The 18,525-nt window shown below is 36.9% G+C and overlaps 3 protein-coding genes across 4 annotated transcripts in view; 2 read left to right on the forward strand and 1 right to left on the reverse strand.

The window, feature by feature from the left end:
* The first annotated feature begins 1,685 nt into the window (after positions 1-1,685).
* On the forward strand, positions 1,686-7,899 carry LOC130215119 (V-set and immunoglobulin domain-containing protein 10-like 2). The gene is made up of 12 exons (XM_056447018.1): positions 1,686-1,884; positions 2,295-2,648; positions 3,441-3,719; positions 3,806-4,081; positions 4,772-5,029; positions 5,109-5,369; positions 5,460-5,750; positions 6,053-6,361; positions 6,857-6,979; positions 7,067-7,091; positions 7,172-7,278; positions 7,363-7,899. Exons 1-12 carry the CDS (start codon positions 1,815-1,817, stop codon positions 7,461-7,463), a joined length of 2,454 nt encoding a protein of 817 aa, XP_056302993.1. The 5' UTR covers positions 1,686-1,814; the 3' UTR covers positions 7,464-7,899.
* Positions 7,900-7,972: 73 nt separating this feature from the next.
* On the reverse strand, positions 7,973-13,733 carry chek1 (checkpoint kinase 1). 2 transcript variants are annotated; one of them, XM_056447020.1, is made up of 13 exons: positions 13,590-13,733; positions 13,286-13,358; positions 12,977-13,200; positions 12,739-12,803; positions 12,573-12,642; positions 10,657-10,845; positions 10,423-10,527; positions 10,179-10,274; positions 10,021-10,090; positions 9,740-9,905; positions 9,285-9,416; positions 9,084-9,185; positions 7,973-8,331 (listed from the first exon to the last, which is right to left on the reverse strand). In XM_056447020.1, the coding sequence occupies exons 2-13, from the start codon at positions 13,348-13,350 to the stop codon at positions 8,239-8,241; spliced, it is 1,377 nt and encodes a 458-aa protein (XP_056302995.1). In that variant the 5' UTR covers positions 13,351-13,358; positions 13,590-13,733; the 3' UTR covers positions 7,973-8,238. The 2 variants fall into 2 exon arrangements, with proteins under 2 accessions (XP_056302995.1, XP_056302994.1); XM_056447019.1 differs by having other exon boundaries at positions 10,021-10,093.
* A 606-nt stretch (positions 13,734-14,339) lies between these two features.
* cfap53 (cilia and flagella associated protein 53) overlaps positions 14,340-18,525 on the forward strand; it is a 7,369-nt gene continuing 3,183 nt past the window's right edge. Inside the window, exons 1-4 of the mRNA XM_056446724.1 lie at positions 14,340-14,506; positions 14,966-15,195; positions 15,282-15,455; positions 18,419-18,525. The exon at positions 18,419-18,525 is cut by the window's right edge and continues 197 nt beyond it. Of these exons, the coding sequence (XP_056302699.1) occupies positions 14,438-14,506; positions 14,966-15,195; positions 15,282-15,455; positions 18,419-18,525 (580 nt within the window). The 5' untranslated portion in view covers positions 14,340-14,437. The remainder of the gene's footprint in view (positions 14,507-14,965; positions 15,196-15,281; positions 15,456-18,418) is intronic.

Below are 18,525 nucleotides of genomic sequence, written 5' to 3' on the forward strand. Positions count from 1 at the left end.
ACCCCTGGTCTAAGCAAAAGCACAGAACCAATTGCTGATGAGAGACGAGCATGACATGGTAAGAAAGCAGAGTATGCTTTATCATACTAAATACATTTTTGGTTTCTGTTATATTGCTGTGCGGTGTTTCCATGTTTTCCATAAAACCAAACTGGATATTGAGGGGGTTTGATGTCATTAGCATAGTTAAAATGTCTTATTTCACTGGATTTGAAAATAATTTTAAACATTTGGGATAATGTAAGTACATACTGTAAGTAAAATATATAACATTGTTCCAGTGGTTTTTGGATACTTTAATGAAAAAAAATCATAGAGTTGAAGTCAGAATTATTAGCCCCCCTGTTTTTTCCCCCCCAATTTTAACATTTCTAAACATAATATTTTTAATAACTCATTTCTAATAACTGATTTATTTTATCTTTGCCATGATGACAGTAAATAATATTTTACTAGATGTTGTTCAAGACACTTCTATACAGCTTTTACAATGACATTTAAACACTTAACTAGGTTTATTAGGTTAACTAGGCAGATTAGTAATTAGGCAAGTTATTGTATAACGATGGTTTGTTCTGTTAAGGGGCTTAAAGAGGCTAATAATTTTGACCTTAAAATATTTTTAATAAATTAAAAACTGCTTTTATTCTAGCCAAGATAAAACAAATAAGAAGAAAAAATATTATAGACTGTGAAAATGTCCTTGCTTTGTTAAACATATTTTGGGAAACATTTCAAAAAGAAAAAAACCCAAAAGGGGGCTAATAATTCTGACTTCAACTGTACATCTCGTGTTTGGCAAACTTGATCAATTTCAAACTTGATGAACTGCTTTATTCGATATAATCTAAAGCGAGAACATTCAAATAAATATTTAGCAAATACACCATATATTCATATACGATAGTTACATCTTATCTCATATCATTTTCATTGGCGTCTGTGTATAGTGTTGTGCACTCTTGCATTCTTAACTGTAGCGTAACATGAGAAACTCATGAATGAATGTAGGGAGGCAAAGTTTCCTCGGCTTGGCTGAGCTGTTGTGGATGGAAACACACACACACCCCTCTACATTTGTATAATTCTGACCTCAAACCCAGAGATGAGCTCAGAGAAGAGCAGGAATCAGTGATTAAGTGCATCTCCTCAGACTGTGAACCCTCAAATCCAAATATAGACTTTTTAATTGCACTTTAGCCATGGCCTAGCTTTATATCTAGCCTGCATTAAGGCTTTTTCATAGTTTGACATTGATTGCGTGGATGCTCCAAGTCCCAACTGATCAAAGAAGACATATTTGCTCAATTTTCAGCTTTAATTCAAAATCTGTGTCTGAATAAATTGATGAATGCTGTTAGGTCATTATTATTTATATTTATTCGCTGTTATTTATAATTTGTGGCTGTTTTTCTATATTTATATAGAGAATAAATTATTGTGTTGGAAAGCAGTATATCAGAGGCTTTTCTTTCTCACTGCGGGTGATGGAATGCAAGAACGGCCATCCATCCCGCCACCTTCAATAATAAATGAGACACCGCTATCACTGTGTCATTCTAAACCTTTCTACTCCACTCCACTGTATTCTTGTCCATGGAGGGGAAGGTCTGTGAATTATTTAAGCCAAATCAGTTTAGAGAGACTCAGCTGCCTCTTTCTCTCATTGAGCCTGGGGACTTTGGTCGTAATCGTAAGCATAGGGTGGTTGGTTCATATTTATTGGATATTTCTAACTTTTTATTTATTTTGGAGACAGCTGTTGTGCTTTTTTACAACTTGGTCAAGGCACTGGACGTGAGAGTCATGGCATCATGGTCCACAGAGTATTAGGGGTGCCTTATATCTGCCTGACTGTTTTATTTCTACCCCTCCTCCTTCAAGGTAAGAATATCAACAACCATTTTCAATGTTTTTATTGCTGTCAACTATAGGCCAATTCACAGCGGTGACCGATGATACCTGACACTTGGTCAGGTATAGTTGGATCAATGAGTTACCCTTATTGGTGTCTGTCAGATTTTGTTTTTGCTGATTGACAACATTCTGCTTTTCAGGTCATGGAATGTCTGAAAAATTATGGAATGTAACCTATAATCTGGTGATTGGTAATGTCTGGCTAGTGTAAATTGGGGTTAAATTTAGTAGTAGTAGTACTGGTTCAAAGTATTTTATATTCATCCCATAATCAAAACACAAAAAGTGCAAACCTGGGATGTAGCCTTTATAACTTAATTTTTCCTAATAATACTTTGGAGCACTGTACATTTCAAATTACATGTGTGCTCTTCCAGGCGTAGAGATCTTGGACCCGGGACAAGTGGTATACACTGAGACCAAGACCAATGGTGTGGTGGGACGTGGAGTGATTCTGGAGTGTGGCCCCACATTACCTGATGTCTACATCTGGGGGTTCACCCAGCCGGGGACAGACACCATCCGTGCTGTGGTGTACAACTTTGGGAAGGGTCCCAAGATACAGAAGTTAGCCAATGAATTGGGTGAATTGACAGTAATCAGCAACAGCGCCTCTTTGTCCATTGATAAGCTTCCTCTGGCTGCAGAAGGAGTTTATACCTGCCAGGCGCTGTATGATACCCCTGATGGAGCCAAGTTGTATTACTACTATGTGTTTCTGCGTGTTCTAGGTCAGTAGTAGTCGAGGGATCTCGAAGTATTGATCTGAACGATAACTGTCTAAGTTTAAGGGTAATTGACCCTGGTATTTTGATTGGTGATGAAAGATTATCCAACTATGTGAAGTTTATTTATAAACTAATTTCGAGAAGATCACATTATCAAATTTCTGATTCACCAATCAGACGATTCTTAAGCCACTATAAATACCCCAAGTTCCAAATAACAGCTATCTTTGTTTTGAAGAATCCCCCTTTCCACCCCTACTTCTCCTTTCCTAGAAGGGTCGCACGGTGGCCCAGTGGTTAGCACTGTTGCCTCACAGCAAGAACGCCACTGGTTCTAGTCCTTACCAAGCCAGTCAACGTTTCTGAGCGGAGTTTACACGTTCTCCCTGTGCTCACGTGGGTTTCCCCCAGGTTCCCCAGTTTCCTCCCACTGCCCAAAAACATGCAACTTGGGTTAATTGACTAATCCAAATCGGCACCATAGACATGCTCCTAGTAAGTAGTTACCTCTTAAGAGCAATCACTATCTGTTCATTAGCTACTACAGCAGGGGAGTTCTCGAGATCTACCTGAGCTCAAACTCCCCTCGCAAATGAGAGGGAGCCACGGGCTCGAGGATCTTATGAGCTCAGGGCTCTCTCCCGCGACAGCATGCCAAACAAGCTTTAGAATCAATCATCAGCTAAGTGTAAACTGTTGAAATAAAATATTTATTTTTATTGTTTAGTTTGTGCTGATAACCATTCTTTTAAGGTCCATTATTACTGACGTTCCATTTTGTAACAATTTTAACAGTGCCAGTGACCAAACCTTATATCGTGATGAGTGACTCTTCGCCAGTGGAGGGCACGTCAATGATCATGCGCTGTGGCCTGGAGAATGGCACGCGGCCTATTAATTACATATGGGAACAGGAGAGTCGGGAAAGCAAGGTCACCACCATGGCTGAAATCTACGATGACAACCAGTTCAATCTCACCGATGTCAACCGCAATCACACTGGATGGTACAGATGTCTTGCCAGCAACCAAGTCAACCAGCAGCGCAGTGACAGAGTCTGGCTTGACACCATTTGTAAGAGACTTCTAAGTACTCTTTGAAATAAACAATGCAGTGATTTGAAAAGCATTCCAGGTAAACATACATGGCTCTTTTTCCAGTTGGTCCAGATCAACCTCAAATTGATGTCACCCCTTACTCTGTGACGGAACGGGGTTATTCTGCCCTGGAAAGAGAGACAGTTTCCCTTCTGTGTCAAGCTTCTTCTAACCCCCCCAGTCAGTACGTCTGGTTCTACAACAACTCCCAGGTGTTCACTGGTCCGCAGTTTACCATCACCAAGATCCTACGCATGCACACGGGCCACTATGCATGCCTGGCTCAGAACACTTACCTCAACACCCGCTCCAGGAAAACCATCACCCTCACCGTCTACTGTGAGTGCTCCCACAAAACCCTGCCTGGAATCTGGTGGCCATCTTTGCTGTTTCATCTGTCCTGATAGAGTTCAAAAACTTCCTCAAGTTTCCTTCTAAAATTTCTTGTCTTTGCTTCTTATTACACCTTTTCCTTTACACAAACACACTCACATGAACGTACAGACAGTTACGTAAACAAAGGTGTCAGGCTTCCAGAGTGGCCGATTGTGGACGTGCATCTGGAGGAGGACAGTTCTGAAAGCTGAAGGTATACAGCTGGTGTGATTGTTTCTGTTATGACAAGTTGAGAAAGGCCAAGAGGCCTCGTTTTGTCATAATACTTCAATCTCCCTTCATGCCTTGAATGTATATCTCTTCTTGATTTTACCAAAGTGCTAACAACCGCAACGATACTGTATGACACAGAAACACCTTATGATATGACCTAAAGTTTAATTTAATTGAAAGAGGAATAATAGTGGCAAATCTTAATAGGTAATGCCAAAGCAATATTTCATTATTCTTGAACTTTCCAGAAGTTGGCTACCTCTTACCTCTCTCTAGATAAATAATAGACACCTAATCCGACCTCTCTGCTCAGCTCAAATTCAGGAGTGCTTCTCTGCCTCTATCAGTTTCCAAAATTGGCCCAAATTACCCAGGATACATTTCACTGCCCTGTGTTACACAATGGTTTTGTTCCCACAGATCCACCAGATGGCGCTCCAACTTGCTTGATTCTACCAACAAACAATTACACTGACCTGGCCCTTCTCTGTACCTGGGAAGGTGGAATCCCTGCAGCTGCTTTGAGATGGACCCCTTATGTGTTTGAAAAAGAGAGTGAGGGATTCACCAACATCACAAAGATTCAGAAAGGTCAAGATACTGCGAACAACTCTGTGTTCATCTGCCAAGGTTCACACGTTGCTTCAAATGAAATCAAGAGCTGCAGTGTAAAAACTTGTAAGTGTAAATCTAAGAGCAGTTGATCCACTTTGAGATGAATTAAAGGTTGGTAAATATATGTACATATTGATCTCAGGGGCGCCCTATGGGGAACCAAAGTGCTCTGCATATGCAACTCGAAACAATGAGTACCTAATGCTGTCCTGCTCCTGGGAAGGCGGGTTACCTCGAGCCCTAGTTTGGTGGTCCTCCAGCACAGGAGACATGCAAGGCACGTCTGAGGAGAACGCTAACATCCTGGTTCTGCGTTCAAGTGCTACCTACAGTGGCAAGGCCTTTGTATGCCATGCAAAACATCCATTGGTTAAGGAGACCAAACAGTGTGTTTTAAAACTGGGTAAGAAAGGGTCGATTGTTATAAATTGGCACTTCCTGGAAAGTAGTAAAAGAATGCCTTTATAACAGTTTCATGTCTTACTGTTTTCAGAGGCACCGGTCCTTGTGACTCAACGGAGTGCCATGACAGTTTATGAAGGCAATGATGTCCAGCTGAGCTGTGTTTTGAGTAGAAACTACCCTGTCACAGAGATTTCCTGGTACAACAATCAGAAACAGCATGTGAACGATAGTCCTCTGAAGTACGTCCTGGAGCGGGCTGCTGCCTGGACCAACTTGACCGTGCGAGAAACAGACAGCGAGACAGACAGTGGCCAGTACTGGTGTTCAGCTACTAATGCTGTGGGTGGTGCAGAGATTCCTATTATGCTGATGGTGAAAAGTAAGCAAACCTTTATAGTTTACTTAACACTTTTAAAACTCTGTATAACTACAAGGTAGTTAAAATGTGGATCGAAATCTTCTCAATACTTTCCCTCAAGATCCCTTTCCCTAACTTTCTTCAACCTTTAACCGATTAAACTCACCTGCCTGTAACGTTCTAGTAATCATGAAGACCTTGATTGGCTTGTGTTTGTTTATGGTTGGAGCTAAACTTTGCACGGAAGTAAATGACAAGGGATAAAGCCGAGAACTTCTTATCCTACCCCCCCAAGTTGCTGACTATAATTCGTCTTGTTTCAGGGTACCCAATGCCCCCAGATTTAAGCATCACTAGGATCATGTACAACAGTCGTCAGCGGACAGATGTTGACCTAGACTGGCAGCTTCAGACTGAAGGTGAACTCACTGGGTTCTTTATTGAACGGCAGAGGCTCCCTGAACCTGCGAAGAAAAGAAACACTGACGTTCCCTGGCAGAAACTAGTAGATCTGGATCCTGATTCCCGAACCTTCCAAATAAACAATCTGGATCCCAATGGAGCCTATGCATTTCGCATTACTGCCATCAACCACCGCACCATTGGAAACCCTTCAGACATAAAGAGCCCAGGTAACAACACATACATTAAAATGCAACAAGAATACATCGCATTTAGATTAAAATACTCCACAAAAAGCAGGCTGTTACTTAATGTTAATGGAACAAGTTTGGAGTGCTCATTGAAACTCTAATGCTGTTGATCTTTGTTTTGTTGTCCATTCAGGTGATATGCACAATCATTTGACCACTTCCATACCCACACATCATCCTATCCCTTTCCTCTTACACAATCTGCCTGCTAACCTGCACTTTGACCTTTCCTTACATTACTTTGTCTCATTCTGTCTGATAATAACTTATCTTTAAAGGAAGAGTATGATCATACATGCTAATGATGCCAGTAAATCCAAGTTAACCATTATTTAAAATATTAACATTCATTAAAGTTGATTTATAGAATCATTTTAGGTTTTACGACTGTCTGAAAAATGTCAGATTACAATGGTACACCATGCTATTGTGACAAGGATTTTGTGAAGCTGAAATAGGTATGCTGTCTTCCAGCCGACCCTCCCTTCAATGCCTACCCAGCTGTGATCGGGGCAGCCATTGGGGGCATGATCATAGCCACAATAATCACTATACTGCTCTTCATGTATGTGGTACGGAACCGAAACAATAACCCACGTGAGTTGGTTAAGCATCATTTCAAGAAATCTAAATTTTGATGGCCTTAGCATTGCCGTGTGCTAATACCACTTTCACACTTCACAGGGCTTCATGACTTGATATTTGGAAGGTATGTAACAACAGTTATTTCAAAGATCTTTGATTGCCTTATCATTTTTTTACTATTCTATTACTATTTGTGTTTTCCAGGCAGAATAGCCAGTCTAGAGAGAACATTAATTTCCCTGAGGATGAAGTTCCTGGCACAGCAGAGGGGGAGAGAGGTACAGGAGAGCCAGGCCCGTCAGCCACTCCAGGTACCTTATTTATTTAGCTCAAACCAAAACAGTTAATGTCTTGTTTTATCTCACTTCAACAAAAAAAAAACCCATCTCTTTCAGCGGCATCAATGGCACTGCCAAGGCCAACAGCAACACCTACAAACCTTCCCCCAGGCGAGGAGCCTGTCAACGTAACTATAACTGTCATGGCCTCCAGCTGAATACGAGGCTGATAATAATCATGTTTGCTATCATAAACGTACTACAGGATAATACACTCTGGGGATCAAGAACACATTTTCATCATAAACAGAAGAAAACTATGAAAGAAAGAAAAATCATTTTGTGTTTTACATTTTGTGAATATAATTTTATACTAAGATCAGTTTAAGTGTTTACTAACAAGTGTCTACCATTTAAGTAACAGCACCTTGATTAACTACAAGCTCATTGTCAATTTACAGTTGGATTGCTATATTTTTTGCTGCACTGTTTAAGAAAGTAGTCAACAATCAAACAAAAGGGAATTCATTTGCATTAAACTCAAATGTGTTAAGGCAAAAAGTTGCTTAGGCAAGTTAATCTGATATTTTTAAAGCATTGTAAGCAAAATGCACTATTTTCTGAACTAAATGTTTTAATAAAACAACAGCTGAACAGGACTGGAAGTTATATTCACGTTTCTTACAGATCATACTTTTTGATCATTTAAAACTGAAGCCAAACCGAATTAATAAAAGTGGATTTATTTTTAACTTTGTCACATTCAGAACCCTACTATCTTTTTAGGAGGTAGAAAACTAAAACCCTCTTCATCGCAGTAACGGATCACAAACAGATAAACTATACCTGACAATTTCTCATCATTCCTTCACTCGTGGATCAATAAAACAGACATATACAACTTCAGACAAACAGATCCAAACACGTACCACAAACATATAACAATTTAGTGTGAATGGTGAATGGTTTTGAATTGTGAAATGTGGATATGCATCAAATCAGTGGCAAAACCTTTTGGTTGCTTATAATGTCAGAGAGCTTCTGTTTGAGTTTCAGGAATATTCGCTTGAATTCCAAACCGTCCCCCTAGAATACAAAAGAACAGAGCTTTAGTAATCAAATCAGTTACATTATTTAAACTTTAAAAATGCTAGGGTTGTTGTTTGTATTTCAATATTCTAGCTGTGTTGATTAACAAATAGCTATGTTTCCATCCAAAGATTAAATTAAATTGCGCAAAAAAGGAATATCGCCTATAAGACATGGTAATAAAGCAGCTTTTCCAACAAAGTAGTCAAGGAGAACAAAATCATCACTTCCTGATTAACTGGCGTCAAATATCAAAAGTAAAATGGAAATTGCTGCGGTTGGAGAAGCTACGTCAATCTTTTCTTGATTTAATAAATTACTTGCGCCTCAGAAGACAAACGCAGACGTGCAATGAACACGTGGTGGTGTTTGAAGGCGTGAGACGTGAAGCACAGATGCTTTTGACCATTCTGGAGGTAATTAATAATATAACACTAATACTGGCATTTTATTATGACCAGAACAACATTTCAGATGCATCACAATGTGCTCAGCCTGCTGGTTTGTCCATTCACACACATGTATATCACCACATGATCTCTTTAATCACATGACTTTAATGCGCATACTAAAATTTGTTTGGTAAAAGTGTTTCCATCATAGTTTATGTGTATCTTTTCTCATGGAATAAAAAGTTTATCCTACATTATGCGCATACGTTTTTTATGTGCATATCCAAACTGTAAAATAAAAATAGGTGGATGGAAACGTAGTTAGCGACAGCATCAAATTCAGCATTTTTAGTTTACCTTTGACAGCCGGAAATCAACTAAAATACGTTCCTCCATTTCCAGGAAGTGCACTATGAATATCAGCTTATTATTGCGGCGATCCATTGTGGACACCGTCGCCTATTAATGAAGGGGATGTAAACAAAATCAGCTCATTATATGGTTTAAGATGTCTTTTATTAATTAAAATGCTTAATATGTTACATATTATCTGGTTACCTGATTATTACAGCTCTGTTTCCACGTGTGACCCAAAGCAATGCAAGTATCACGGAGAGCGATGCAAGATGTCTCTGCATTTTCTGTAGTAAAGAACCTGGTCATTCTCCTCACCAGCCGCTGCCAGGGGCTCTGAAAAAAAATACCCATAACAATTAATCAAAACAAGCCGAATTACTCGTGACAAAATTAAAGCATTAATAAAGAATTAAGCAATTTTAACCAAGGCAATATATTGAACATGAACAAAAACTAAATATATGAACATCGGGCATATTTTAATTGTCATTATTTTTTTGAATACTGTGAAATTTAAAAGATTGATTGTGGAGCCTATTTTACTGAATAAAACTACAAAATGCAACAAATCTAACTATTAATTATGCAATTTAGAGATGCAATTTATAATAATTAATATAATATAGAATTATTATTAATTGTATTGAAATGGTTACCTGGCTTGCACCCGGTGTGCCAAGCAGTTGCGTGCCCAGCAGCATGTGATCAGGACAGGTCGGTTGTGAAAAGCTAACACTGACATCGGTGTGAACCGTAACCTCCTTCTCCTCCCATAATCCCTGTGGCTCAGGCTGAGAGCTGGAGATCTGCGCTCGGTCATCACTGAGGAAACACAGACAGAGATGATGTGCCCCTTAAAGCAGAAAATAGCTCACGATTTTTGCTTGATATTAAACAGTCAGTAAGACAACATATGATGTGTATTTATCATACTGACCTGTTTTTACGTCTCAGCTCAGAGTCAGCCCGTTGCATCTTGGCTGCTGGTGTGATGCCCTGACGTTGTACTGCTGTGGTCAAAAATTCAGATGCAAAACAATCAGAAATGCTCTTGAAACACTTGCAGAGCTACTGAGCTGATGTTTGAAACAGTACCTGATTTGAAACTTCTGCTAAACCAGCGGTGTTTCTTAATTTCAGGAATGGTGAACCTGTCTTCGGGATTGTGCAGTAATATCTTAGACAACAGACCTGAACGACAAATCAACAGCAAAAAAACTTTTAAAATCAGATGTTCTGAATCTGAATGTTATCATGCTGTAGTTTTGAGTGGCTGCTTTCTGGTTAAAGTGAAATCTATAATAAATATTGTCAAATTAAGCAAGTCTAAGACACTTACTAAGAGGCACAGCATCAATTTTCTTCCAGGGCGTGAGGTAGGTCTTCCTCTCCAGCCAGTCCAAATACTCCTGACAGTTTTCACTCGGCTGATCCCAGGGTAACTCTATTGAGAAAATCAACACAATACAATGAAATAAAATGTTGAAATAAAGATATAATCTTGGGCCTTTTTTTTACTTCTGGTAATAAAATTTCATTTAAAAAACAAAACAAATCAATAGTGTTGTCTTACCTCCAGCTAACATTGCAGTAAGCACAATGCCACAAGCCCAAGTGTCCGCAGGCTGAGCGTTGAATGATGAGCGTGACATCAGCTCTGGGGCAACATAGGGCAGAGTGCCACACAGACGGTTCAATGCCCGCTCACGGCCACGGTGCCGAAACATGGTAGCCAGGCCAAAATCAGAGATCTTCAGATTATCTGACAGAAAATACACAAATTGTATATATCAAAATTCTATCAGTGTTTCTACAGGCTTCAAGTCAAATGTAAGACTTTTTGAGACCTTTTTAAGACCATTATGAATTAATTTCAGACTTGCACAAGGTTAAATTCTAAGAATTTTTTCTAATGGCCCAGTGAAAACATTAACAAAACTGTAAAAAAATGTTATATTAATAGAAATGGTAAATAGAATTAATAAATAAGAGTTATTAAATAAACTTTTGCTAAAACTTCTAAGTTAAAATGTTAGTGATTGGATGGGTGTTGGTCCAATTGGGTAGCTTTACATGAACATAGGAAAATTAAGACAAGTTTAAAATGATTTAAGACCTACAACACAATATTCCAGTGATTTTAAGACTTTAAGGCCTAAAATGTCGATTTTGAAATTGAAGACATTAAGACTTCGCGGAAACCTTACATATTGTTAAACTAATCATTTATAGTACACATCTTAGTAATGTTGGCAACACTTTATAAGAAGAACTAAATTGTTAACAATAGTTAACCACATAAACATGAACTAATACTGAAAAATCTAAAGCATTTACTCATCTTCATTTAATGTTCATTTCAACAACTACCAATACATTATTTTGTCTTTATGTTATTTAATCCAACTGAGCTAACATGAACTAACACCCATATAAAAAGATTCAACAGAAAGTGTTTGATGTTAACTGGACTATATAATTGGGTATTATTGTAATATTTTTATGCATTTTTTTAAATGCATAATGTCAATCCACTAAAACACAGATGTTTATTCTCGTAGATGTCACAGACCCCAAAATAGGATCATGCCATTGACCACTATTTGTAAAGCAATATTTGAAAAACATTACGTTTCTGTTAGTTTAGTCTATATTGATCTATTACTATAGTAATGTGCCCTGTTTAATTTGAGCATTACTTATTTTACTGGACTGTTTATTTTGCTTCTTAATTTATTTGACAATGCAAACAGACCCCCAGCTCTGCCAAGCAGCCTATATTCCAATTTTATATCAGCACATCGATAATAAACTGCTTTTCTGTGCGTGTTTGGGTAATGGGAATTGCTGCTTAATTTATCTGTACAGCTGGAAATAGGGTTTCTGCAGGTTTCACCAAGTTAAATTTAAGACTTAAGACCAAATGGCCCAGATGGAAAATATTTATATTTGCCTTATAAAATAATTATTATAATTTAATACAATTAATAATACAATGATAATTTAATACCAAATTTAAATACTAATTAGCAAAATATTGTTTCAAAACAGGCAAGCTCTAGTTGTAAACAGACTTTTTTTTCAACATAAACTTTCTAAAAAAAAATTTTTTTTTTAAGTTACTATAATAAACTAAATGTATGCACAACAGTTTGTCCAGGTTAGTGTAGTCAGGTGTCCTCAGCAGTAAATACATGGGGAACTTTTAAACAAATAATATTATGAGAAAAATAATTAAACAATTATGGCAAACAGAGTTAAACATGAAAAAGTTAAAGGTTTTATTGAGATGGATTGTTGGTGATGGTATGGGTGTTAATGGACCTACAACACAATATTTCAATATATTTATTTCAATCATTTCAACACTTTTTAAGACCTAAAATTTAGCTTTTTAGATTCAAAACATTTTAAGACCCCGCGGACACCCTGTGGAACATTGCATTATATCCTGTATCAAAATACAGAGTCAATACCATTCAGATGTACCTTTATCATCAAGAAGAATATTCTCAGGCTTTATGTCACGATGTGTAATCCCAACACTGTGAAGATATTCCTGTAAGTGAGATAGAGCAAGTTTCACAACAAAGGCAACTTTGAAGAGTAAATTATTCACAAAATACACAAAGAAAAAGAAGATCACAAATCTTACCACACCAGCTATCAGCTGCTGAAAAAACCTGTGCGCCTCCTTTTCTGGCATCCCAACATCCGGTTCTGTCAAAAGATTGACAAAATATACTTTAGTTATGTATTTGGTATTTTAATGTCTTTATTTTAATAAAATAATTCTGACAAGAAAGCATAGGATGGGAACTTTTTTTTTTACATTTGATTTACTCATCTACTTGACAAAAACCAAACAAATCTACCCAAAATGTTCAACTTACCTATTCGGTCAAAGAGCTCTCCTCCGCTACAGTATTCCAGAAAGATGTACTGTGTCGTCCCCTCACTCCTGTGCCCAAAGAAACGTACAATGTTGGGGTGTGAAAGCATCTTGCATATGCAGACCTCCTTCTTCACATTCTCGATGCAATCCCTGGCTTTTGCCATGTCCACAACTTTCACTGCCACAGCCTCTTCTGTCTTCTTGTTGACCAGCAGTCGCACCCTACAATGATTTTAAGCAGATTAATACAATTTTAATACTGCAACTGATCAAGATGGCACGAACATCAAGTGCACTGGTCACTTACTCTCCATAAGCTCCCTCTCCAAGGGTTTGTACCACATCCCAGTCTTTAACAAAAGGCACAGCCATTATGTAATCTGTGGACGCAAGTCAGAATATTCTTGTAAAAGCAAATCAGGTTTACCACGTTCAGTTTTACTATAACACTTACACGGCATATGCTAGTCTTTAGTAAATAAACATATCAGTATCGTAAACATGCTAAACTCTGCACATTTTCAGGGCAAACAATTGTAAACAGTGAAACGTCAAATCTGATAGCTTTGAGCTGTCGGATGTTAGTTTTAATTTATCTCAAATAAACATACCTTCGCTTATATCAGAGATAACGTTGTCTCGTGTGAAGCGGATTGCTAATGTATTTTGTTGTTATAATCACACACCCCCTTGATAAATGTCTATGCAGACATAATACAAGCGCGTCTGTCCAAACTTTGGCGCCTTCTAGAGACGTGACATCATCGGAAACGCTTAGAGGGAAGAATTTTCAAAATAAAAGCTTAAACCGCTAAGATGAGCGACAGCTTTTTACATTATAGAATTATTTAGAACAACCACAGAGTGCAAAATCTCTCTATATTATTTTTTATATTATATCCATGTCTTGTTTCTTTTATTAGAATTGTAGTGTAAACATTTTTGGGGGGATTTTGTTTTTTGTAACTATCATATTTAGGTATACAACAACAGAATATAACATTAGATATATTAGAAAAACATGAATATGAGAAGTCTTTTATGCGTTTTACGTGTTCCTGTTATTATTTATAAATAAGAAGAACAACACAAGATGAAACATGAAATAAACCATCTACGCCAGTTTTATTTTCAAACATAAAAGCCCGTCAATAAGTTGGAAAAATCATAAGTTCACGGCAGTTTTTTGTGATGGGATATTTATTTCTAGCATTTCGATATATTTTAAAGAATATTTTACAATTATGAGTTAACAGAATTATCATCACCACATAACTGGAGTTAGTAGGCTGATGTATCGAAGTGGTCACTTTTCGTTGTTATGGCAACATCACTTCAGTTCCGTAAACACAACAGGGGGATTGGACGGTCATTTCTAAAGATCTATGCAGTGTGTGAAATTAGCGAAACATTTAAAGAATAAACATAAGTAAATAAGGTAAAAAAAAATTAATTAACAATGTTGACAGCCCAAAGAAGCAGGATTCGATGTCGTGAAATTACTGGACCTGCACATTCAGTGGCATTGGTGAGTTATTTGTGTTGGCCAACATTTCTTACATGTTTGAAATTGAATATATTATAGTAAATATACTATAAGAATACTAATAATCATATAGTAATAGTTAAACTTACTATAACTACTACTAGGCCTCAGATATTATAGTATATTACTATAGTAACTGTAATAAACATGTTCATTATACGTGTTGTTTTCCCAAAGAGAAATAACTCTAACTCTATCTATCTATCTATCTATCTATCTATCTATCTATCTATCTATCTATCTATCTATCTATCTATCTATCTATCTATCTGTCTATCTGTCTGTCTGTCTGTCTGTCTGTCTGTCTGTCTGTCTGTCTATAAACATTAGATATACAGTAACATAGGTTTGTCTTCAGTAAAAGATAGATGGTAGAAAGATAGAAAAGACATTTTTTTGAATGGAGCTTTTATGAATTCAACCCAAATTTGTACATTCCAGAAAGCAAGACCTCCTTTATCCAGAGACATAGATGACATATTTGTAAGGAGAAGAAAGCAGGAGGCGACGCGGAGCGAGGTGCTGGAGTTTACCAAAGATCAAAGCTCCTGTGATGTGAGAATGCGATGGGAAAGAAACACACAGCGCCGGATGGTGTCGGCCACTGTTAACAGACATCTACAAGATGCACTAGAGCAGTACCAGATGGGCATTGATGAAAAGAGGGAAAGGTCTGAACAGAATAACCTCATTAATTATTTAGAAAACTTTCATTGTAATGCAATGGCTTTTTCTGGTTTGTTGTTGTTTTGGACAGGCTTCGTGAACTGCTGGAGTCAGAGGAACTGGAGCTCTTTAAGGAGATGGAGGCAAAAAAAGAGACAGCCTTGGAGAGGCAGGCTAAGATGCATGAAAGAGCGAAGACACTTCGAGAGAGAAGAGAGAGTGAGAGACAGAGAGTTGTTGCTGATAAACTCGATCAACTTTTCAGGTAGAAGATTATATCATTAGTGGTTGGACCCAAGATTGGTTCTAGAGGTGGCCGCTTGTCTAAATGCTTGGCCACTCCACTGTCTTCCTTAAATTTGGAGTTGTGATATAATGAAATAATTAAAACTTATTGCTTGTATCATATTTAAAGGGATGTTTCACCCCAAAAAGAAACGTTGTGGTGGTCTGAGCCTGTATAAGTTTCTTTTTTCTGTTGGACACAAAATAAATTATTTTGAAAAATGTTAGAAACCTGTAACAACTGTCTTCCATAGTAGGAAAAACAAATACTTTGAAAGTCAATGGTTACAGATTTTCAACATTTTTCAAAATAACTTATTTTATGATCAACAGAAAAAAGAAACTCAAACAGTTTGTGGCAATTAAATGATGAGTAAATGATGGCAGAGTTTTTAGTTTTGGGCGATCTCTTTAATGCAAAATCAGAGGTGCGTCTTTCTTATTTTTTCAAGGACAATTTTGGGTCAAATATGGACAAACTCAAATTCTGAAGTAAATATGTCAATTGAATTATTGACGCAACGGGTGGGGTTTGTCCATACTTGGCCCAAAAGTGTGTAAAAAAAGAACCTAGATGTTTTTTAAAAATGTATGTGTGCAATATCCAACTGCATAGAGGAAGAAATTAGCATTATGATCAAATTAGCAATAAGTGGACATGGCAACACTGCAAACACAAACAAATCCCTAGTCTTCTGTGCTTTAATTCAAATTTCATGACTTAATGGAGCATTGGTGCTCTGATATTAAAATTATCAAAAAATTATGTATACCAAAAACACAAGTAAGTTCTGTTCACGCAGTAAACAACATCTTGGGAATTTAGCTACTCCATTATTTGTTATACTTGAAACTTGTACAGTGTGTACTGTACGTTGCTTAAACAACCTGGGGTGCATTTCCCAAACAACGACGTAACTCGCGGCTGAACTATCATAGTACGATGCATCGTTTGGGAAGAGAACGATGTAGTGAGGAGTGTTTTCCAAAACCGTAGTTGCTCTGTCGCAGATCCAACGTTTGAACCACGTTAGTTATAATGTAAAATGCCCACAATGAATCTCTTAACTGATTATTATTATTATTATTATTATTATTATTATTATTATTATTATTATTATTAAGTAGGATATTGTTTATTTATTTTTTTGAAAAGTCTACTTTTACAGTTTGACACATGCAAACCACTGCAGAAATGTTCTAACCAACAGGCCCATGTCATATGCAGTGCAGATACTAAATAAATAACCTACTATAAATTAAAAGCAGTAACGCATACTGTGTTTTTTGTTTTCACAAGCTTTGGAGACGAAACGTAAATTCCACTTTTAAATAATAGGTCACCTATAGCTTTCGTCATGAGCCACGGCTGTGTTCAAAATGACATCAATGTTTTCAAAGTGCACTGCAAAGGGAGCGCAATTGTCAACATGAAGATCGCTAAAACCGAACTGTAAAAATACTTTGAAAGCAAATTACACCTAAGAGAGATGACTTTTTTAAAAAAAATAATTCCGAGTTTAAATGTTGGAATGCTCTAAATAATTAGGGCATGGGGGGATAACTGGGAATATAACACAGCTAGGAACTATGTTTTTAACTACAGCTCCAGAGATGTAGTTACAAGCGTACAATGTTGCGACGCAGTTTGCGAATGTTCGTTGGAACGATGGAGGTGGGAAAACACCAAATCAACAAACTATGTTAGTAATGACAGAGCTTTCAACCTTATTTGACTAATGGTTTTCAGATGGAACTCACCCCTGGTTGTGTGCTTATATCAGACCTTTGCTGTTGCTGATTTTATTTTATATCATTTTAAGACATGACAATGTCTTAATAAACAATCATGAATATGCAAACATATCAGCAGCTAGTTTTAAATAATCAGTCAGTCATATAACAACATACTTTATTGGCTTAAAAAGATTAATATATTTTATTCAAATATAAATTTTCTTAAATATCTGAACAATTATTTTATTAGCTTCTATAGATTGCAGAGTGATACACAAAACACTTATAGATGCCAAACTGCACTATTATATATTTTATATTAACATTATATATAAACATAATATTAAAAAGGAGCCATTAAATCTGTTTACTAGTTTACTTATGAAATAATAAAATCTAAATTTAATTTTATAACCATTATGTGAAATAATTCATTCATTTTCTTTTTGGCTTAGTTCCCTTATTAATCAGGGGTCGCCACAGTGGAATGAACCGCCAACTTATCCAGCATATATTTTATGCAGCGGATGCTCTTTCTGCTGCAACCCATCACTGGGAAACACCCATACACTCTCATTCACATACATACACTACGAACAATTTAGCTTACCCAATTCACCCATAGCGCATGTCTTTTAGACTGTGGTGGAAACCAAATGCCAACTGACCCAGCCAAGGTTCAAACCAGCAACCTTCTTGCTGTGAGGCGACAGGGCTACCCACTGTGCCATCTTGCCGCCCTATGTGAAATAATATAAATATAATATTTAAATCGTATTAATTACACAATTATAATATTAAAATGGAAAACTTTAGAAAGTAGTGGTGTTAAATGTGATGCTTTGCATAGCAATCCATTAGTATTAATGTAAATATTTCATTTATTTAAAAAATCAGAAATGTTTAAATAAAGAAATAATAATAATATAAATAATATTTTTAAATAATATAAATATACTATTTACCTTATTTCTATTATACACAAATACTCTTATTACTGTCTTATTTTTCAAATAGAAAATCTAAATTCATACATGCATTAGCACAAAACGATGTGAAATAATCCTGTAAGATGAGATCAAAGTTAAAGTGAGGTGCCTAAAAGCACATGTGGCCCCTCAGTTACTGTTGTCTAGAACTCCATTTGGATGAACCGTATTGAACTTTAATCAAAACTACAGCTTATTGGATCTTGCTGTGTTTTAGAGAGCAGAGTGAGGAGCTGCGTGCTGTTCAGATGAAGCGCAGACAGGATCAGGTTTGCACCGAGCGGGAATCTCAAATCCGTACAAAGGAGGAAGTACGACGGGTGC

The sequence above is a fragment of the Danio aesculapii genome, chromosome 21, assembly GCF_903798145.1.
Source record: "Danio aesculapii chromosome 21, fDanAes4.1, whole genome shotgun sequence".
NCBI lineage: Eukaryota > Metazoa > Chordata > Actinopteri > Cypriniformes > Danionidae > Danio > Danio aesculapii.